This window comes from Oryza brachyantha, chromosome 2 (genome assembly GCF_000231095.2).
Source record: "Oryza brachyantha chromosome 2, ObraRS2, whole genome shotgun sequence".
Lineage (NCBI taxonomy): Eukaryota > Viridiplantae > Streptophyta > Magnoliopsida > Poales > Poaceae > Oryza > Oryza brachyantha.
Genome location: NC_023164.2, coordinates 26,969,055 through 26,991,649, shown reverse-complemented (window position 1 = coordinate 26,991,649; position 22,595 = coordinate 26,969,055). Strand labels below are relative to the sequence as shown.

General features: G+C 39.5%; 3 protein-coding genes across 3 annotated transcripts; 2 read left to right on the top strand and 1 right to left on the bottom strand.

Moving 5' to 3' along the window:
- The first annotated feature begins 508 nt into the window (after nt 1–508).
- On the top strand, nt 509–3,779 carry LOC102699938 (50S ribosomal protein L9, chloroplastic). Its single transcript, XM_006649119.2, has 7 exons — nt 509–668; nt 1,158–1,285; nt 2,521–2,566; nt 2,941–3,038; nt 3,120–3,167; nt 3,251–3,441; nt 3,539–3,779. Exons 1-6 carry the CDS (start codon nt 546–548, stop codon nt 3,369–3,371), a joined length of 564 nt encoding a protein of 187 aa, XP_006649182.2. The 5' UTR covers nt 509–545; the 3' UTR covers nt 3,372–3,441; nt 3,539–3,779.
- Nucleotides 3,780–11,653: 7,874 nt separating this feature from the next.
- Nucleotides 11,654–17,657, top strand: LOC102703841 (phosphatidylinositol 4-phosphate 5-kinase 9). Its single transcript, XM_006648083.3, has 9 exons — nt 11,654–11,940; nt 12,956–14,267; nt 14,736–14,903; nt 15,152–15,317; nt 15,472–15,582; nt 15,674–15,861; nt 16,254–16,411; nt 16,501–16,666; nt 16,832–17,657. The coding sequence occupies exons 2-9, from the start codon at nt 13,018–13,020 to the stop codon at nt 17,097–17,099; spliced, it is 2,475 nt and encodes an 824-aa protein (XP_006648146.1). The 5' UTR covers nt 11,654–11,940; nt 12,956–13,017; the 3' UTR covers nt 17,100–17,657.
- A 728-nt stretch (nt 17,658–18,385) lies between these two features.
- Nucleotides 18,386–21,973, bottom strand: LOC102703556 (NAC domain-containing protein 53). Its single transcript, XM_006648082.3, has 5 exons — nt 21,289–21,973; nt 20,700–20,933; nt 19,541–20,215; nt 19,311–19,413; nt 18,386–19,166 (listed from the first exon to the last, which is right to left on the bottom strand). The coding sequence occupies exons 1-5, from the start codon at nt 21,766–21,768 to the stop codon at nt 18,748–18,750; spliced, it is 1,911 nt and encodes a 636-aa protein (XP_006648145.1). The 5' UTR covers nt 21,769–21,973; the 3' UTR covers nt 18,386–18,747.
- Nucleotides 21,974–22,595: the final 622 nt, after the last annotated feature.

Sequence of the window (22,595 nt, the reverse complement as noted above, 5' to 3'; positions counted from 1 at the left end):
ATCACATGGGATTTTAGAGCATCTCTAACAAATGACTAAAAATTAGCCCCCAATAATATTAGATTGGGGTCACCAAAAAGAATTTAGCCCTCAAAACATGACTCAACTCCAACAATTCCCCTAAAACCAATTCCTAAAAATTTGTTAGTTGGCCATGTAGGAAATTACTGTTAGCTAGCTAGGCCAGAGCGTCGTCTCCGTCAGTCATTTGGCATTTCTCTAGCTAGTAAAAATTTCTAACAAACTGATCAACACATGCATGATCCTTCGTCACATAATAAGTGCGCTATTTTTTTTGTTGATGACTGGAAAAGAGATTAAAAATTGGCGGCAAATTCAGTAGTAAAAAAAAAAATCTAATCCAATCACAGCCCACAAAGCCTTTAATCTTGGGCCCATATGTAAAGGCCCAAAGCAGCAGAAAGCCCAAGAGAGAGAGGGCACCCCAACCCAAATCCGTTGGGGAAGTGGATAAGAAAGATGGCAGCAGCAGCAGCGCCCCCAAATCCATTCCATTCCACTCCACGCTCTCTCCAACGCAGGCGATGGCGTCGCCGTCGTGCGCCTCCACCCTCGCCTGGAGCTCCGCCTCCCCCGCCCCCTCCTCGCGCCGTCGTGCCCCGTCGCTCGTCATCGTCGCCCAGGGCAAGGTCAAGAAGTATCGCCAGGTTGGTTCTCCCCCACATTTGCTTGCAACCAGCAGCAAATTAGTCAGCAGTAGCACTTCACTTGCAGCGATGCTTGGTGATTGAACAATCTGTTGCCGGTGATGCTTTCGTTTCGCCTCTAGTGCAGCTAGAACTAGGCAAAGCAGTACTAGATCGCGATGCATATGCGCTTCATCCGATCGATTGAGCTGCAGTTATAAACTCAAAATTACTATGTGTGTGTGTGCATGCACACATGTGGGTGTAGGGAAATATACATTGCCATGGCTTCATGTTCTCATATAGTCCAGAGGCAAAACTAGGGAAAATCCAGCCAAAATGTACAGTAGCTACACCGAATTTGAAATTTGCACATGTACAACTCTCTAGAATTTTCCATAACCCATGCCATCATCTTCCTTGTCTATATAATATGCATCTCTATAATTTAGCGTCGAATGTGTGATGCCGTATTCTATTTACTTTACTTGAGTTTCCTCTTCTCCACAGGTCATACTGACAGATGACATAGCAGAGGTGGGGAGGAAAGGGGACACGCTGAAAGTGAGAGCCGGTTTCTACCGCAACTTCCTTCTGCCCAAGGGCAAGGCACAGCTTCTCACCCCCGAAGTCCTCAAGTAATCTTCAGTCTTACAATCATTTACCGCATCTCACAACGTCATAAGATGTATGGGCTATGCTTCAACCAACACGTAGGGATCCGCAGTGAAATTAATTGATGTATGCTTAGGTTTGATCATAGTTGGGTTTCACAGTATGCTGCAACTGCAAATTTGCACTGATTAATTTTGACCTGTGGCTCATTGCATTTCTTGCCTCCTAACGAAACCCTCGATTTAGGAGCACTTTTACGGTGCCCTCTACTATTAGTGGTAGTAGAGTAGTAGGACTAAAATCTAACCGTTGATTTAATGGGGTATTTTAGTTTTTTTATTAATGACTAATCCATGTTGGTAGGGGTATTTTTGGTTTTAAGCTCGCCTAACATGCGGCAACGACCGGGCGAGAGGCCGGTGCGGCATCATGATGAATGATTAACTGCCGATTACCACAGATTTGTTTATATATAGTTGCATTGGATAACCAATTGCAAATTTGTATTCCTAATTAGCAAGGATGTTACTCCATTGTTCAGTAGATCGATAAGTCTATTACTGATGGTTGGTTGATTAAGAAAATTTCTAGCGGAGAAAAGTGATTCTTTGAATCTTAATACTGTTAAGATATACTAAAATTACATATTTAAATAAAACCACATATATTTAGCTAATCCACCGAGGCAAGAATTGAAAAAGTGTTTCTAGTTGTCGTCTCCATCTGAATTCATGTTGTTGTCATTCGTTGCGCTGAATCAACAGCCTGATGCAAAGAATGCGAATCTAACAGAACTCAGCATGGGCTGTAGCAGACCATCAGAGGCACCACCTCCTATGACCATTTTCCCTTGCACATGCCAATCCGAGGATATTTCTTCCTGCAAATTAGGGTTCTAGCCAACGCAAGAACTGAATAACGATCAGGCATGTCAAACAAGGAACAGGCACAAATTACTAATATGCCCACGTGGACACATCCAATATTGCCCTCCTAATATTCCTACTACCTAATACTACCACAGGAAGTATAAATAATCTCATCCATTGGATGCGTACGATTGGATGGCTAATATTCAATTAGAGGTACATTAAAAATTTCCCGATTTAGATATAAGTATACAGACTTCTATAGATTGGTATCCTGCATTTTCTGGTTCAGTTCTAATGTGTCCAACATAGGCACTGTTCAATTTGCCTGTGTAAAAGGAAGGTGGGGAAGCTATTTTGTACTTACTTTCCTGTACTGCTCTCTGCAGGGAAATGCAACTAGAACAAGAGAGAATAGAAGCTGAAAAGAAGAGAGTAAGTAAACTTTTTAATCTAATTCTGTTGTAGACTTGGTAAGAATTGATGTAGTCGAAATTTATTATGCTATTTTCCGAGAAACTACTGTTGTAGTTATTACCTAAGACACTGGGAACGTGGAACTATGCTGCGTTCCTCGTCACAGGAACATTGTTCCCGTTCCTTGGTTGATTCGGGAACTTTGGTAACATAGGTTATTACTACTAATCCTTCCAAAGAGTAAAGTAGTTGTGTTTTAATTTATTCTATGTAAAGTCTTAAGCAAAACATGTTCCTGTCAAGTGTCAATGCTATTTTCCTTAATAGAATTTAAGTACTATCATCTAGTGTTGACATAAATCTTATCCTGTTGTGCATTTGTGCTTGAGTAGGTAAAAGAGGAGGCACAACAACTTGCCCGAGTTTTTGAAACTATTGGGGCTTTCAAAGTGCCACGTAAAGGTGGGAAAGGAAAACAGATATTCGGAAGGCAAGTTTGACTTAAGTGGATAGTCCATTTATCTACATTCTTTTTTACTGGCATTTTCTAACGATATCATATATTCTACAGTGTCACGGCACAAGATCTTGTTGACATAATAAAGTCACAACTTAATAGGTACACCCTTAGTTCTAAGTGTGTTATTTTTTTTTCTTAGAATGGAATGGTTGAGTTTGCTTGCCTGGAACTATTTCATGTAGGGATGTCGACAAGCGTCTCGTAACAGTGCCAGAAATTCGTGAAATTGGGGAATACGTTGCAGAGATTAAGCTTCACCCTGATGTCACAGCTCAAGTAAGGCTGACTGTGTATGCAAAATAAGTCCTCCAGTCGCCGATGAAACCTTTAGTGGATGCATGGTGGGCTTTGGGTGAAGTCTGATTCTCACCAGGTAAGGCATACCCACGGTTCGTTAGCTTTTGCTTCCTCCTTAAACTGTTTTAGTCAACCGTGTTAGCAGCTGAATACACGCAATGGTTTACCTGTAGAGATTTTGCTGAAACTCCAAGGAGTAGTGTCAGAACACAGGGCGTGGTTCTTTATCCATGGACTCTGTCCATCCACATGTAAAGTCAGTTTCTTGCACATTTTCTTTTGACAAATTTATTTGTATTAATGTTATGGGGTTAAATGGGCATGATGTAAAGAACGACAGGTTCACAATCCAGAGCAATTGATACTTATTGTAATCTTGTTTAAAGGTGCACCTTTTTTATAGTTATAATCATAGTATCGTAGAAGGTATAGCTAGTACTCCCACCGTGTTTTAATGTACTATGTTTTGGCATTTAGACTCGATACTTGACTATATGTTTTATTTAAAATTAGTGTAAATATTCAAAAAAAATTCTGCTTAAAGTAATTTTAGGGATAAAACAAGTCACAACAAAAAGTAATAATATTCCCTCTGTTTTTTTATTTAACATTGTTGATTTTTAATCTGCGATTGACTGTTGGTAAAGTTCTTTTATAACTAAATCAATCGTAACAAAATAAATATTCCATATATTCCATATTATAAAATTGTATGACTTTGTCTAGATTTACATGTATGTTAATAAATCTAAATCTAGTACATATACAAAATATGTATATTGATACATAAATAAATCTAAGTAAACTAAAAAAAAGTCTTATAATATGTATCGAAGAGAGAAATACTTATACAATTTTTTTAATAAGATGAATTTTGAAACGTTAACTTAAAAAGGATAAATAAAAAGAAGCGGAGGGAGTATTTTTCTAAAAGAGTAAATAAGATGAATGGACAAACTTATTATCTAATAGTTATATATTTAAATATGAAGGGAGTCAATATTTGTGAAGAGAAAAGGCCCCAAAACTTGGGCACTCCGGCCGTGAGCTGGGCCGCTTTGCTTGATGTATGATTAGGCCCAAACATACTACACAAACTATTTGGGTTAGAGTTGTCTGTGAATGAGTGTGGAAAAAAAAAGAAAAAAGGTCCAGAAGTGGTTGGGACCGTACAAGGTGGAGCGTTGGATGCTGAAGCTTGTGGTGGTCTGGTGGAGGATCAATCCGGCTGATCCGACTAGATCACATGCATAGACTGCTCAAAGAAAAAGAAATGCACAAAAGCAGATAGGTTGATGTTTTGATTAGACTCTAAATAATTAATTAAATCTTTAAGTACATAGGTGGGTGAAAGGATTAGGAGGACTATATCAGTCTTAGTCTTGGATGAAACAGTCAACAGATAATTATAGAATCTGCAGGCACAAGCTAAGGTAGCTAGAAGTGGGTAAGTGGAAAGTAGGATCGGTGCCGTCCGATTAACCAAATCCACACAATTTATTTGTCTCGTGGTTTATGTCATGTATCCATGGCCTTAATTCGCCATATGCATGGCAGGTGACGCCGATAGTTTTATACACCAACATGCTACCAATCCATCCATCTGTCTATTGAGAAATTGAGATTGAGCGCGACGGTACATATAATTGCTCCATTAATTTGTCATTTTAACAGTCAAATCGAGCAAAATCTCCATCAGCTGCCTTTGCCTAATGCGCGAATCACTTTGCTTGCATGCGTACAACCACTTGTAAAGACCCATCTCGTATACACTGTTTGTTTGACACCTGAAGTTTGTCGTGCTAAATATTAATATTAGACGTGCCATAATTTTTTAGACTATTAAGTTTTGATTGTGTTAAAGCGTTTACACTACAAGACACCATCAACAGTGATTTCTATATGCTCTATATTATGAAAAACGAGCATTAAACACTACTCTTTCAATTTAAATATTATTAATATTTAATTTTGATGTTACTTCTCTGCCATTAAATACTGTAAGTAGTGTATAAACTATATTTTATGCTAGACGAGTTTTCTTCTCTTCTTTATTTACTAAAATTGCAAAAAAAACTCCTCAAATATAACTTTTAATTTGAGATTTCTCCCTACAAGTTGATTTATTGTAAATACCCGCATCCTAATTTTCTATGGTTTAAAATTGCCCCTATTTTGGCCACTCACGCATTCTTGTGGCTATGCGCGTTTGCTAAGACGGTTTTTAACGGTAACCCAACTGAACTTGCAGAAGCTGGTGTAGGACGTGTTGTCATTTGGCTGAATGCATCAACTATTTTGTGTTTCTCAGCGAAAATAAAGACTAGCAAACAAACCAGAGATGACCATGGTTGTTCTTAGCGAGCTTGGCTCAAGTAAGCTAGGCAACTCATACTCTTGCACTAATAGGTCGACAAAGATGATCTATCTTAGTGTTATACCTGAACACCATGTCCGCAAATCGAACGTGCTAATGGACAGCGTCGCTGGACACCGGAATTGAACATAAGACTTGTGCAATAGTGTGATGAAGCTGGATCGTTCGGACATCACCATGAGAGTAGCTCCACGAACGTAATAGCCACATCCAACTCATGCAATAACTGCTTGCTGAAATCAACTGACATAGCAAAGCTTCGTAACCACGTTGATCATAAAATGCATGGGTATTCTTAAACCAAAGTAAATTAGGATATGGTATTTACAACCAATTAATTTACAGGAGTAACTCAAACTAATAGTGATATTTGGGTAGGTTGTCATAATTTTTCCTATATCTCATTTGACAAACCATCCTAATTGTAGATGTTCCGATAACTCACTCATAGCTCTTGTTTACATTTAGGACCAACAAATTATTGACATTACAAACGGTTTTCGGGGTTGTTATATCTTAAGGCAGATGCAGAGGGAGTCTTGTCTCTCAGGAAACAGAGAAAAAAAGAAAAGCAAAGAGCTATCCATGCATGGTGACAGCACGATGGTTGGATGCCAAGCAGGGTCGATCCATATGTTGTGCGTATTGTTTGCCTCTCATCACTTTTCAGATTCCGAGGGTCTCAGATGCATGGTTAACACGCACTCAGCAGCTGTATCTTCGTTGGCTGAGATTGAGAGCTGTGCAGTATTGCAGAGGGATGATGTGAAGCCCTAAAAAAAAAGCAGGTGCAAAGCGAGGATAGCACAACTTACCAGAGTTTTATGAGTTTAAATCAGTCCACATGTCACCAAGGTGCAGTACTGCAGAAATTTTATTTAGTGTTTTAGGTGATAAATTTGGCTTTTTCATGAAAAATATCAAATGTCATATTTGTGAACGAAAAATAATTTATAATAAAACTTTTATCTTAGCGATCTATATGTCAAGGTTGAAATATAAACCATGGCATTATTTTCTAAAATCAACTCTAAATCTAAATTTAAGATTGAAAAATCAAATTTTGGTTTATAGGTGTTATACTGAAACATGTCACCCAGGAGTTTATGTTCTAGATTACTTGTATTATGGTTTTTTTTTGGGAAGCGATATATCCGTCGACGCTTGGTAACTTTATCGATCTCAAAACACATTCTTTAAATATGCTAATAGGGTGTGCATTTATAGGGTTGGTGGGTGAGTTATGAGCATACAATCACTCTGTTTTAGAATAATATTATCTTTCATCACTAAGTTTATTCTTAAGCAATTATTGTATTGAATTTTGTAAATGTAGAAAAAAATATATTAGAACTAGATAAAGTATGTGTAAATTATTTAAGAATTGGTAAAATAAAATATATTATAATCTTTACCATTTTATATTAATACATATGAGATAAGTGAAAAAGAGAACAGATGAATTACATCGTAGTCTGTTTAGGAAAAAAAAAGAAAAAACATATAAAGCTGCTATTATAATTTTACTAAACTGGATATATCTCATCCCAGCCTACGTGTCATTGACTCATATGCGACTCACATGTCAGTGAGATAACAATGAAATATCTCTAACTTTATAAAATTATAACGACGCGGTTGTAATTTTTTTTTTAAAAAAACCACTACCACACTGTATCGCGTGCTAGAATATGTGCTCACTGGACTTGATCCACATTAAAAAATATATACAATGTTGATCAGCAAGTGGACACTCCATGTGTCATGGTATGTACATGTGCTGCAAAAATCAAGATAAAAAAAAATGATAGCATGATCATACGACTAAAAGGCACGGGCCACCAACCGCGCCTACGTCTATCTCTTCCGATCTTTCCATCCATCTGGAATAGCTTTCTGCTAAAGTACAATTCCAACTGATAGCGTACTTAATTTCTTAATTCGTTAACAAAAAATGGTCCATGGTTGGAAATGGCTCTCTACGTTGGTACATTGCTTAGCTTTTGTGCTCTGCATGTATGCCATGCATCCAGTGAAGCTATAATTAGGTGTGATCTTAATTGTTTTTTAACTACTTTTTTTTTTGTGCAGCGGTTGTTCTTTCTCTCCCTTATCCATCATTTACACGTAAAAATCAACCTCTTCTCTCCTAGAAATCCGTTAAAAAATGGTTTCTCAAAGAAAGAAACTATGGTATAAAAAATCGAATAGCCCAATCAACCCTAATCCTTTCAATAAATTAAACAAAAAAACTGTTAAACCCCACAGGTCTATAACTAGTTTCGGGGAAATGGTGATAGTCTTTTCTATCTTTTCTGAAAGTATAATTTCTGTACAACCAAACAATTCTTTAGGATAATTTCTCACAACAACAAAACAAGGAAATTTAGGTGATATTAGTTAATGCCAGAAGCTAGAAAGATAAAGTTGATTTGATTATTGATTCTTCCTTAGCTTGCAAGAATTTTCAGTGGAAGAAAACATATATACGTCCATGCTGTTCTCACTTTAGAATCAATCCATCCTACATTTCAACTTTCATAGATTGCCGAATATTGTTGCTATCTCGTTTTAAATTAGCTTGATCGCTAAAGCCGCAGCTTTTTTTCGCTTGTTGCAATTTTTGATCTGAAAGAAAGAAATATGCGTGTGCTCTGCTTTGCATCTATCTTTCTTTATTTGTATTTGATTAATCCATGGGCTTCGCCACCAGCTAGCTCAAATAATAAACCATTAACACAGAGCATCAGCATCTGATCTAGTACGTTGAACTGAACCGGACGGTGGATATTACTTATGCAAAGCAACATAATTAAAGATACATATATATGAGATCACCTCCATTTCCAACATGCAATTCGACCATATATATATATTAATACTAGATTAATTCCTGGCACATATTCCATGCCCATCAGTCCATAACATGCATAAATTATTCATTCATCTAATTTTGCTTGCATCACATATTTTTCTTTTACATTTCTCGGCAAGATGCATTCGATTGAAAAGGATAAAAATATAGTTCTTCATCCGTTCCATAATATAAGGCACACCCACTTTATTCCACGTGCATTAATTATATTACTATATGTATTAGTAAAATAATAAACTAAAACAAAAATAGATAGCATGCATTGATTGATTTGTACTTAGTAAATATATGATTTAATGTTTATTAGCCTTTGTATATAAGGTGATTATGTCTTATATTTTAGAAAGGAGTGAGTATTTGTTAAGTCTGGTCCTAACTACGCATACATAAACTTTGTTAATAATATTAAAAAATAAATACATGGCAGTACTTTTTGATTAATGGGAAGCTAGCTAGTTAGTGCAAAGGTCTTAATGGACCCAGAGCGTTTGATTTGACAATTAATTATTCTATCTATGTGAGTGATCTTAATTTGCATGCATACGTATGCACAATGTGCGAAACAAGTGGCAGATAACCGACCAACCGGCCGGTTAATCAGAGATGAGCTAATTAATAATAATTGGTGCATTATATATAATTAATGTCACTGTCACGATGTGTTGATTGCTGTGATCAGCTGCTATAACACCTGTGCTTTATTTACTTGCGTCTACAGTTCTAAAACATATCCACATCTACCATGGTAGCTATCTTGAACACATGTATACAGCCACAAACCATTATTATTTATGACATATCGTTTTCAATTTTTGGTTCATTCTGCAACAATATATGAGAAAGAATATTGAAAAAAATTGGAAAAAAAGAGATAGATGTTCAAAAGCAACTATATATGAGAATATGACTGATCGATCCATCTGAGGACAATTAACACTGTACTCTGCAGCTGGATATCTTATTTTATATATATTCACATTTGAATGAATGTATAATGTATGATGTTTAAAGTGACACGGAGCTAGCAAATTTTCTGCCCTCAACTTAATTTAATCGGCAGGGTATGATACTTCTTCTGCCAGATGCGCGTTAACTTGTCGGACAGCTAGCTAATTAGCTGGAAAATTCTACTAATTAATAACCGCACGACAGTGGCCGTCACTTAATTTGCAGGAGAATTAAGGCATAGTTATATATGTTGATGACATGACTGCCTTTTGCTTCGAGCAAGGCCCGGTTATTTATTTTTGTATGATTGCTAGCTGAGGATAAAGACGACTGAGGCCCCGTTCGGCACCGGGCATAAGTTAACTTATGTTTCGGTACAGAAAACATAGTAATAGATTAGTACACGATTAATTAATTATTAATTATAAAAATATAAAATAGACTAATATGATTTTTTTTAAACAACTTTCCTATAGAAAATTTTTACAAAATATACACCGTTTAACAGTTTGAAAAACGTACACGCGAAAAATGAAGGAGAGTTAGTTAACTTATTGGATGGCCCGAACGCGGCCTCAATTAGTCCGCAGAAATATGAGATGAGAAATTTTTATATAAATATTTTTAGACGAAACGTATAATTTATGAGCTTAGAAAGCGTGTAAAAAAAATCAGTTTCTCACTTAAAAAAAGGCACAGCCTAAATTACATGCATACATGTCTCTATATACGAGGTGCCACATATATATATATTAATTAAAATAATGCAAGTGGAGGCATTGAATGGTAATGTTGAACTAAAGACATACTTCCAATTTTGTCAATGGACTCGTGTGTTGAGACAAAGACAAAAAAAAAAAACATATATAATTTGTGATGTGTGAAATACGCAACTGATCTATGCACACTACTGTTTCTTTTAAAACGGGAAAAGAAAAAAAGAGAGAGAATAAGAAGAAAAAGGAGAGGAGATATTGGGACACATGAACAACCGACCGAACCTAGCAGCCAAAAATCGATTGGCTGGGCTTAATTAAAATCCTGCAGATTCCAGCATGACATGATGTCGATTCTAATTAAAACCGTGCCTAATTGTGACCCATTTGTTCTGGCCGGCCGCTCGAAAGCGACCTTTGTTGGTTTCTTCCTTTGTTTGTTTACTGCCACTTGCTGAACTGAGAGTAAGCTAACTAACTAACTATTTAGCTACTAATCTGCTTGCTTTTGTTGTGCAAGTTGAGCTTTGTTTCATCGTAATCAAGCCCGATTATGGAATTGTTCACCCACAAGATCGAGATGATGGGACCAGTGCTGGGCTGCAAATAATCTACTAAAACCCGTCTCAATTCATGTTTTATAAGATATCATAAACATTAAATAGGATATCGCGTCAGTAAAATTGCTGGCAGAGTTATTATATGAAGGAGTTTCATGAGAAGAGAAACTAGGTTTATCCCCTAAAACTTATCTGCCTTGGTTATCTAGTTTACGATCTTAGTAACTACGACATAAAACTATGCATTGGGACTAGGCTAATCTACTAATCTAATGGATCTAAAGATAATTAATTAGCAATAATAACTGCACCGGAGATCTAATCTAGCTAGCCATTCATGATTAGTGATCAAATTAGTCCTAGTAATCACTGTGGTGTCTTCCGATGAATTATTCAGATCGATAATGATGGCGAGTGACATGATTGGTGCACGTTAGAGAGGGTAATGAAAGGTTTGACCTGTGGGTTTGTGTTGAGTTGACCCCATCAGGATCCATGAATCTAGTTGCTACATGGGGAATAAAACAATCCACTTATTGGGAGGGAAAAAATATATTATGAAGAAAAAACAAAGATGGCTAAGCTATTAGGTTTTTCATTATATTTTATTTTACAGTCTTAACTTTTTAATTAATAAAAATATATATATTATTAATTAATAAATTATCTTTTGTTTTATATATATGTTGTTTGTTTTTATAAAAAATCCAAACAATCTCCCATCGTCAACGACGCAAAAGAATACGTTACTTTAAATATTAAGATTTGTGAAAAGGAAAGAAAAATAAAAGAGAGAGAGAGAAAGCTAATGGTCCCGTTGATATTAAGTGGAGTTTCTAAGTCAAGTGAGGGAGCGAGCAGAGTAAAAGATCTTGGGAGGCGGAGAGGGGACTCCACGGAGACGCCCCGCACGCCGGAGCCGGAGACGAAGCCGGAGGCGGAGGCGCTTCCACTCCCTACCAGTTCGAATCAACCGCACCCCCACCGCCGCCGCCGCAGCAGCAGCAGGAGGCGGTGCTTCTTCCGGATCGCCATTCGATCCCCTCCTCGTCGGCGCCGCACTCGGCCTCGTCTCTGCGGTTCCTCCCTCTCGGTCTCGGTACGTGCCTCGTCCTGGTGTCTCCCATCTTAACTGGCCCACGATTGGTGATTGTGATGATCCGGAGTTGATGATGTTCATCGGCTCTGCTTGCGGATTCCGTCACTCGCCGCCGCCTGCATACGTTTCAATCCTCTCTTTTTCTCCCCTCCCCTTTTTTCGTGAATCCGTCGCAGTTCACGCCCTTTTTTTTTCATTCTTCCATTTTTTTTTTTGGTTTGTGGTTGTGGACGTTCGCTTGCTGCGTGTACGGATGGATATGGTGTTCAGATTTAGGCTGTGCTATGCTACGATTTCCGGGCCGGTGATTCCATTCTGAATTTCGATCAAGCCTGCTTCATTTCGTGCACATGCTACCTCACTCTCCACCCCCAGCGATTTCTCTCAACGGAAGAAGGGAACCGATCTTCAGTTTCAGTTTCAGTACGCACATGTGCCTGCTTCATTTCGTATGCGAGTTTCAATTTCACTGCAAGTTCCTCAATGTTTCATGATGCTGCTATGCATGGCTCAGTTTAGTTGATGATTTCTTGATTGCTATTGCTTCTGTGCGTATAACCTCTACTGCCGCTAAAGTTTCCATGCCCAATTGATTTACTTTTTTCCCACCTTTTCACTGTACTGGATATAGAGCCAACCAATTGAGGAAACGATCGTGGGGTTTCAGCATCTGGTGCTAGTTTAGTGCTGCTGTTGAGTACTCGGTGTCCTTACTGTTTTGCCTTCACAACGATGTGATGACCAACAGATTGATCTGGACAATTAATAGCCGTCATGATCAAATTCCAGAGTTTCATCTCCGAGCAGTTAGGTTGGAGTTTCAAGGGATATCTTTCATCTAAATAAATTTCTCTACAGCTGATCTTGACTGTTTCTCACTTTCTTGTTAAAGCTGCACGGTCCATTCTTTGGAAAGGTGCTATCTGTGAATAGCAATAGAATAGTTTGTACATTGTATCCTCCTCACCGGATATGTTTACATAGGTTGCATTACTAATGTAAACATTTCTTGCAGGTCGTGCTTAGGACTATATCCCTCACAATTGTTGGTTAGTAGTCCTCCTCGGGGTTTTATGCATGACAGCCCCAGTGGCCCTTCCAAATGACTTAGAAGGGATCTCCCGTTCTCAAAGAGTTGAGCTATTCCGAGACACTAGTTGCAATATTGAAAAGGAGGTGTTGTCTAGTTTAGCAAATGGCCAAGATTCTCATGCTTCTGGAACAAACCCTGGCTTCAGAGTCGGAGAGCTTAGGCTCTCCAACGGGGATATTTATTCCGGCACGTTATTGGGGAGCACACCAGAGGGTTCGGGGAGGTATGTCTGGTCAGATGGTTGCACATACGATGGTGAGTGGAGGAGAGGGATGAGGCATGGACAAGGAAAGACAATGTGGCCATCTGGAGCCACCTATGAGGGTGAGTACTCTGGTGGCTACATTTATGGTGAAGGCACATATACTGGAGCAGACAGCATCATCTACAAGGGAAGGTGGAAGTTGAATCGTAAGCATGGACTTGGATTTCAGACATATCCTAATGGAGACACGTTTGAAGGTTCTTGGATTCAGGGAGAAATAGAAGGACATGGCAAATATACATGGGTGAATGGAAACACTTATATTGGCAATATGAAGAATGGCAGGATGTCTGGGAAGGGAACTCTTACTTGGAAAAATGGGGATTCATATGAAGGAAACTGGTTCGACGGCGTGATGCACGGATATGGAATCTATACATGGAAGGAATGTGGCTATTATGTCGGTACTTGGACTAAGGGACTGAAGGATGGGAAAGGCACATTCTATCCAAAAGGTTGCAGAGTTCCTGTTAGTGATGAGCTATATATCAATAATCTGAGAAACCGAGGTGTACTGCCTGACCTTAGAAGGCAGAATCATGGCTCACGTATAGTTCACTCTTCTTCGGTTGATATGGGGAACATGAAGGTTGGCTTAACTCGAGAATCTTCAGGTGCTTCATCTAGAAGGAACTCAATGGAGCAACCTCATTTGAAAAATGTATCCTTGGAAAGACGATGGAGTCTTGAGGTGGCTATTGAAAAATTCATTGGCCATGATGCAAGTGGAAGCTCTGGTCTAGAACGATGTGAGAGCATTAATGATTCTGATCTGCCTATGCTGGAAAGGGAATACATGCAAGGTGTTCTAATCAGTGAGGTAGTACTTGACAGGAGTTTCTCAGACTCATCCAAGAAGGCAAAACGGCGCCAGAAGAAAATGGTAAGGGAGACAAAAAGGCCTGGAGAGACAATAATTAAGGGTCACCGAAGCTATGATCTAATGCTCAGTCTGCAGCTTGGAATCAGGTAACCCCTTCTGATGTCGGCATTGTAGTTGCAAGTTTTTGCATGACATCAGTTTGTTATTTTCTTTGTTCATCTAGTCCTGAGCTACTCTCTTCTGTTGTTTGGCATCATAGTCTTTTCTTGACAACATATTGCGAAATGATAACAGAATTATTGCAGGTCCCTCTAGCCATCTAATTTGTGTGCTGCATACTAGTGTCCACGTTAACATTAACCTTTTGTAAGTTAGAATGCAAAGATTTGATTTATGCTGGTAGTGCTTACTGGATCTTTAAGATAAAGCACCCGGCCTTAGCTGGTAGTTTTGCAAGCAGTATTTTTTTTATCTCTCTTAAGAACTTTGGTGCAAAACATGCATATTTTATTTTATTAATTAAAATGAGAGTTTTCCTAGTGGATATAAGAATGTGATTTTGATACATCAGGAATAAGTATACCCTATAGTGACCAGTGTGTTATTGTGCTTAGGTACACAGTAGGAAAGATTACACCCATTCAAAAACGTGAAGTCCGTGCTTCAGATTTTGGTCCACGGGCAAGTTTCTGGATGACATTCCCAAAAGAAGGATCACGACTTACTCCTTCACATTCTGCAGAAGACTTCAAATGGAAGGATTATTGTCCCATGGTTTTCAGGTTTGTTGCATTTATTTAGCTTTCATGTCAATGCATATCTCTGAAGTTTGTCCATGCCCTTTTTCTGCAGATTTGCATGGTCTTTAGAATTGGCATACTCACCTAATGTAATTATCATCACTTAATTAGTCATTTGGCTTCTTAGTCTTACCGTGGAGGCGTGTGCCTTTTTTTTTTTCCTTTTGTTTAAGTTCTCTTTTTTCTGTCACATCCTAAAACTAATCGTTGAGCTTATTTTATTTATGTAGAAATTTGAGGGAGATGTTCAAGATTGATGCTGCAGATTATATGATCTCCATATGTGGAAATTCTGCACTTAGGGAGCTATCTTCTCCTGGAAAGAGTGGAAGTGTCTTTTTCCTATCACAAGATGATCGATTCATGATTAAGACTCTTCGGAAATCTGAAGTTCAGGTTCTCTTTTATATTTAGATTTTAAGAGATCATTTAAGCTGCGCCAAAAAATTCTGTAATGATAGATTATCGGATAAAATATACACTATGAGTACTACCATCCACGTAGCAAGTGAAAATCAAAACATCTCATGACTCTATATGATCCGTGCAGGTTCTTTTACGAATGCTTCCAAACTATTACCATCATGTCCGCACTTATGAAAACACCCTCATAACTAAGTTTTTTGGCCTCCACAGGGTGAAACCTTCTAGTGGTCAAAAGGTAATGAACTTATTTACACTTTTGATTTAGGTTTCTTTAGTTCCAATCCCATTTTTGCTCAGTGAAAATCCTTAATACTTGAAAATTGCAGTTCCGCTTTGTTGTAATGGGAAATATGTTTTGCACGGAATTGAGGATTCATCGAAGATTTGATTTGAAAGGTTCATCCTTAGGCCGTTCTACTGACAAAATCGAAATTGATGAGAACACAACCCTGAAGGATTTGGATCTTAACTATTCATTTTATCTTGAGCCTTCCTGGCGTGAGGCTTTACTTAAGTGAGCATATTTTCTCTGCAATCATCATTCTAAGATATGGTTTATACTCTGCTGAATCAACATATCTTTTTCTGCTGAATTGTTGTTCAACTTGTATAGCCTATAAATGCAAAATGCATGTACAATTTATTAGATGTATAATTTAATTAGTAGTAGGATGTCACTAAGTGGATAGTACATGTCTGATAGAAGATTCAAGAATGTGATGAGCAGCCATAAAATTGTCAGATTTTCCTCACAAAAAAGTCAGTTTTTTGCACTCTGCATTCTGATGGATGCCAAAAAGCTAAATACCAATTTTGGCGAATGTACAATGTTATGGTTCCATCTTTATTTCATATGTTTTCCTTCTCTAAGAACAGTAGATGACAAATCACTGTTCTTCACTTCAGGCAGATTGAAACTGATAGCGAATTTCTAAGGACACAGCGGATAATGGATTACAGCCTATTGCTTGGTGTCCACTATAGAGCTCCTCAGCACCTTCGGACTCGTGCATCTTATCATCGAAGCATGGCAGCAGATAGATTGACTGTTCTTTCAGAAGAAGGTAGGTAGATGCTCTTCCATGCTGGTACGTAACGTTGTGTCGACACAATTGAGGGGCTCATGTTTATGTTCAATAAACGATTTTTGCAGATGCTCAGGAGGATGATGCCTTTAACTATCCAGAAGGTCTAGTGTTGGTTCAAAGAGGTAGTGGTGAAAACAGTGTGGTTGTTGGCCCTCACATAAGAGGCAGCCGGTTACGGTCATCAGCTGCGGGGTTTGGGGAAGTAGATCTCCTACTTCCTGGTACAGCCAGGTGAGCATCTTCTTACCTTGTAACCAACCCTCTTAGAGCAATGGCTATGAGTTGCTTTCACTCCAAACATTCCATTACAGGGAAAAGTAGTTTTCTCATGTCACACTTTTTCTTAAAGTGGGAGGAGGTTACCTATCAGGTGTCTTACTCCCTTTTGTTTGCCAGGCTGCAGATCCAGCTAGGGGTTAACATGCCTGCAAGGGCAGAGCAGAACCCAAAAGAAGAGGAAAGCAAATCGTTTCGTGAGGTGTACGACGTGGTCCTTTACCTGGGCATCATAGACATACTGCAGGACTACAACATGACAAAGAAGATAGAGCATGCCGTCAAGTCGATGCAGTATGACTCTGTCTCCATCTCTGCCGTGGACCCCCACTTCTACTCGGAGCGTTTCCTCAAGTTCATCCAGACTGTCTTCCCTGCAAATTCATAGTTGCCCAGCAGCAGCGGCCATGCCGATCATTTCAACAAATCGATTCTTCCAGCCTTTATATTATGACACGAAATTCATTCATAGTGCCTCAGCAGCAGGTACAAAATATTTTTTTTGCCGAGCAGCATCCTGGTTGAATCGATCTGGCACTGCAAGCGGATGGCAGAGGAAAAAGCGCAGCGGCATCGTATTCGTTCTTTCTTCCGGCGTCCAAACTGAAATGTGCGAAAGGGAGTTACATCTGAGTGGATGGATGCGTTGCTCTCGATGAAAGGAAGGAAGGCACATGTCGAGGGCAATGCACTGTCGGCGCCACCACTCCTGCCATGTGCTTGTTTTGTTCAAAAGCGCAGCGCCTGCCAGAAATAGATGCATCTTCTTTTTTTAGCAACTGTACTTTTGTTTTGAGATCATACTGCTAGTTGTATAGGAGACCACGTGAATTGCCAAACGCCCACGCTAGTCTTCTTAATACCGTATTATGAAAGAGATTCACGTCCCCTCTGTCATAATGTTTTATTCGATGAAGATTAAAGAAATAACACTGCCCAACGTCATGCCTTCCGTTTCTTATGTGAACGTCACGCCGTACGTTTCTCACAGGCAGTTGTCATCTCCAACGCGCAACACTAGTTGATCCCTCCGAACTCTCGATTTTTTATGTTTAATACCATCGTTTTTTATAACCGATTCAAAAAAGATTTATGTAAGTATCATCTATCTCCGAAACTTTATGTTTAATATCATCGATTTTTAGAACCAAATAAAAAAATATTACTCCATCCGTTACCTATTATAACTTTCTGGATTTACCCCTATATATATATATATATATATATATATATATATGAAAAATTAGATCACACTATTAGCTATAGCTACTCTAACTGTTTCTGCTTCCATCCAAAAGAAATTATAAAGATATTTCTGCACCTTAGAAGTGAAAGAAGTACCTACACCTGGTAATATATATATATACATATACTAAATTCATTAGCATATATATGAATCTAAGTAACGCTAGAACGTCTTATAACGTGAAATGGAAAAAATATGTAACTATCATCTATTATCGTGATTTGTTTTATAATTAAAGAAACTTTAAATGTGAATTGTAATTTTACATCTTTACACAAAAAAGATTAAATAAGATAGGATCAAAAAAATCTTGAAGTTAAAAAAACTAAAGAAAACTAAAGGTAGTAGTACAAATCAAGCAGACCATGCTTAATTTATCAAAACGCCACAACTATCACGTACTCACACACCAACGCAACACAAATTCATGAGAAAATCGATCAACTTCAACTGCAAACAGAGCCTCTCGGTCCTTTGGATATGTAAAATGGAGAGCGCGCATTCGGGTTCAGATCATGCTTACATCGATCGGGTCAGAATTACACCCTCCCAGAGTTGGGTGAAATAAATAAAGAAAATATACAGTACATGCCACAAGAGAGTTTCAGCACCAAATTCGTGTCACTAGTTTCTCCAAGAGTTTATTGCTATGTATCTTTCGACAAAGTCAGAACGGTATACCAGCTAATAATGTAAAGAACCAACTGTCCAAATCGCAGTTCCCTCCAAGTCGAGGGAACTCTCTATGATTCCTTCAGTTTAACAGAGCCAGGGGGCAACAAAAACCAACTTACCTGCTGTAGATGCACAGCCCAACTTTGTAGCTCAACATGAGAATCATTGCCGAAACAAAGAAAAGATACATTCCACTGCGGAACACCATTGGCGTGGTACTCATCTGCCTATCTGGCTCAAAATCGATGGACTTTGTTGAGACATCGCCCTCGACAGTGAACGAGAGCACCAAATTGAAATCTCCATTCTTCTGCAAGCGCTCGGTGCTACCAGTAAAAGTGAGACTACCGAGCTGGATAATGCCAGCAGTGACACGGATTGAGCTATTCGGGTTGACTGCACTAAGTGGGCCAACAGATTTTCCTGTGCTTGGTGGGAGCTCTGAAGCCATTGCAGGTGGGGCTGGAATGGAACCCAGCATGCTCGCAAGGCGCTTTCCAAAACCTTTGTCAACAGTGTCATCCATCGGCATATCTGGACCAAAGATAGTTCCATGATATTTTTATACAGGAAGATATAGTTAAAATGCAAGTATGGTCACAGTTCCTAAAAGATACCCCCAAAGCAACGGGCAAACTTTAGTAAACAGTACCACTAAGCATACAGTAAAAACCATACCTGGTACTGCAGTGTCTGTATACTTCCCATGGGATCCAGATGAAGAAGCACCATAAATAGTATCAGGGATCCCATCCAATGTAAACTTATTGTTGTTATCATCCTGCAGAGAGTAACACAACAGTTGATTTGCAGAAATAATTCAAAAACAAATGCTGTGATCAGGAAGTGTTCTTCTGAATATATGTAAGATGACTATAGCACATAAATGTGACATATATGTGCTTTACCCTTTGGACAAAGTCGTTCGACATGTCTGGAAGTTGAGAACTAGAACCTTCTGTGCCCATAATATCAAACTTGAAATCATCCTCTGTGGCATCAAAATAAGCCATCAGATCATCCCCAATATCAAAGAGTGACTGATTTTCTACTGGCGGGTAGAGAAGGTCATTCAAATTCACATAATCATCCTTTCCATCTACCCATTTGTGATTAGATGATGCATCATAAAATGGCATGTTATCGTCCACTTGATGAGAAGTTCCCAAGCCATCATCTTGCAAATACAGGTTCTGGTTATCTGAAGGACAAATTTGTTGCTGTCCTGAATATGATATGGTGTCATTCCCCGTGTCAAAGAAACCATCAGCACTAAGTGTCCCATTGACATGGTTCTGAGTACTATATGCTCTCAAAGGCCAGTTTGCAGTATCACCATTTGAAGGGCCAATCCAATTCACAGGACCATTCTCGCCTACATAACCATCATCTTGCCTAGGGTATCCCAACTCTGCGATAGTGAAGTTATCATCAATGGCATTTTGCTCTTCATTTTTGCAGACATTTTCAGGTTCCTGCAAGATCTCGTCTAGAGAGAAAACATCACAGCTGTTACCACCACCATTTGTCTCTTTTGAATCTTGAGCTTTCAAAGGAGCGATCTCTGGCGGGCATTCTTGGGTCTGCAGTCACAATTGAAGTACATGTAGGTGTTACATCACAACAGAACACACATCACAGAGCACTTGATAAGATGAGTGGTTCTCTAAACAAATATACTATCAAGGAAAAAGCATGAAGGCATAAAGTCCAGAAAGAATTACTATTTTACAAATTTATCAGAACTACAGGGAATAGAACACAAGCAAAGCCTTGAGCAAAGAAAATAACTCTTGAACCATGATGGCAGAAGCATATACATGTATTAGAGTTAATTGTTTCAGCTACCATTGTCCTGTATTTATTGGTATAGCCACATACCAAGAAATGGTGTGATCCGGTTCAAATTGTAAGTTTAAACATTAATTGTATGCTTTCAGTTAAAGATAATTACATGGCCACTAGCATCCTCTGATGTTCATTATAGGTGTTGAATATTGACAGTACAACTTCAGTTTTAGATAAATAACATCTTGCAAAATACAAAAAGAAAATGACACCACTTACGTGCAAAGGCTCATTATTAGTTTTAAATGAGAAATTGCCGTCTTCCTCATTTGACTCCTCGTCTGCAATATCTGCGGCTGCAGCAATTTCTGTGGATGTGCCACTGGCAGGTGCATTCTCAATTGCATCGTCCTCCTCTTCCCAATCTTCCTCCAAGTACGGGGCACCATACTGTGCTCCATTCTGTGGCCCAGATCCAGTTTTCTGGAAGATTCTGCACACCACATACAGATCCTACGCACTCAACAGGAAACTAACATCAGGTATCGGAAAAAGATGCTACATCAGAGTGCCATACAAGTTTAAAACGATTAGTCCTCAGCAATTCAGAGTGATTATGAAATTTCCAATGCTAAAAAAGGCCCTTGCTAACATACAATTCTTTTTTTCCTTTCATATATAGAAGATTAAAGCTCATGCATCAACTTGGTTCTCTTTTTCTCAAGGCATGATGGTTTAGGCAAAAGGCCTTCACATACCGCTCAAGCATAGCAGGACAAACTAGTGGTCTCGAAATTTCTTAGTAGAAAAAGGTAGATCCTTGCTTGCGTATCTGAATTCAAGGATGAACACGGCATGCGTTGAATACCTGGGGGACGCCGCCGTCGGCGTCGATGAGGCGGTACTCGTGCATGACCCAGTTGGTCCTCTGGCCCTTGGGCGCCCTCCCGGAGTGGAAGACGAGCGTCTTCTTCATCCCGACTAGCTTCCCGCGGTGGTGGACGTCGCGGTCCTTCCCCGTGGTCTTCCAGTAGCCACGTGGCGTCGCGCGGTTGGTCCTGTTCCCGGGGCCGCCCCTGCCCCCGGCGCCGGCGCCGGTGACCTTGCGGTCGAGGCGCGCGAAGAAGTACCACTGCGCGTCGCGGCTCCGGATGCGGGAGAGGGAGGGGAGGTCCCATGGCTCGAGGCGGTAGAGGTCGACCTCGGCGATGGCGTCGATCCGGAGGCGGCGGCCCTGGATGCGGCGGCGGAGGTAGTAGGAGACGAGCTCCTCGTCGGTGGGGTGGAAGCGGAAGCCCGGGGCGAGGGGCACCGCGGCGGCGGAGTCCGGCGGCGGCGACTGGGTCATCGGGACGAGACGGATCGGATTCGGAGGTTGGTGGTGGGATCTCCCAGCGCCGAGGGATCAATCCCGCATAACTCCGCTTGTGCAGGGAGGGGGGGAATTCTGGTGGGGGGGATGGGGATGGGGATGGGGATCGGTCGGAATTAGGGTTTTGAGGAGGGAGGAAGGAGACGGCGAGCGCCGAGTTAGTTGGGGAGGAGGATACAAGTCGCAAGTCTGCCTGCGCGTCATGTGAAGATAGAAAAAGCCAAAAAGGAAAAAAGAAGGAAATATCCAATCGCCGCTCTGCTCTGCTCTGCCGCCGTCTCTCTTCTAGAACACTCCCGTCCGTCCGACTGACGTGGCTGACATTTTCACGTGAATTTTTCATGTTTTAGGTATTTCAATTTTACATATGATCTATTCAGAAATATTATTAAAAATAGACTCGTTTAATAGCATCAAGTAACGTAGCGTGGATTTAAAAATAGACTCGTTTAAATATGTGAAGTGATAAGAGTCTATTTTTAGATGATGTTTTCAAAAGAAGTTCATTTATGGAATGGTTAGAACGTCGAAATTTCAGCATTTACACCCTACAGCTGTTGGATCCGCATATCAACTACTGCATCCGACGAGCTGCGTCCGCATCTGCCTCGTGGCTCTCTTTTTTGCGAGATGCAAACTGTACATGTGTACTGTGCGGTTTCTTTGATTTGATGAGTATTCATCTAAACTTGTAATATAGCTTTAAATGATTTTCCATCTAAACTTTTGCTTATAAATTGCACCATCACCTTGGTAACTTTCTGAGTCATTAAACGAGTAGATTGAGACTTGAGAGACAAAAG

Excerpts from the sequence above, each read along its gene's own strand:
- LOC102703556 (XM_006648082.3), bottom strand. The coding sequence starts at position 21,768 with ATGACCCAGTCGCCGCCGCCGGACTCCGCCGCCGCGGTGCCCCTCGCC. Across the intron at positions 20,934-21,288 it reads CCGACGGCGGCGTCCCCCAG|GATCTGTATGTGGTGTGCAG; the intron begins GTATTCAACGCA and ends TTGAGTGCGTAG. Across the intron at positions 19,167-19,310 it reads TACAGACACTGCAGTACCAG|ATATGCCGATGGATGACACT; the intron begins GTATGGTTTTTA and ends TCTTTGGTCCAG.
- LOC102703841 (XM_006648083.3), top strand. The coding sequence starts at position 13,018 with ATGACAGCCCCAGTGGCCCTTCCAAATGACTTAGAAGGGATCTCCCGT. Across the intron at positions 14,268-14,735 it reads AGTCTGCAGCTTGGAATCAG|GTACACAGTAGGAAAGATTA; the intron begins GTAACCCCTTCT and ends TATTGTGCTTAG. Across the intron at positions 15,318-15,471 it reads TTCGGAAATCTGAAGTTCAG|GTTCTTTTACGAATGCTTCC; the intron begins GTTCTCTTTTAT and ends TGATCCGTGCAG.
- LOC102699938 (XM_006649119.2), top strand. The coding sequence starts at position 546 with ATGGCGTCGCCGTCGTGCGCCTCCACCCTCGCCTGGAGCTCCGCCTCC. Across the intron at positions 669-1,157 it reads AGGTCAAGAAGTATCGCCAG|GTCATACTGACAGATGACAT; the intron begins GTTGGTTCTCCC and ends TCTTCTCCACAG. Across the intron at positions 3,039-3,119 it reads GGAAAACAGATATTCGGAAG|TGTCACGGCACAAGATCTTG; the intron begins GCAAGTTTGACT and ends TATATTCTACAG.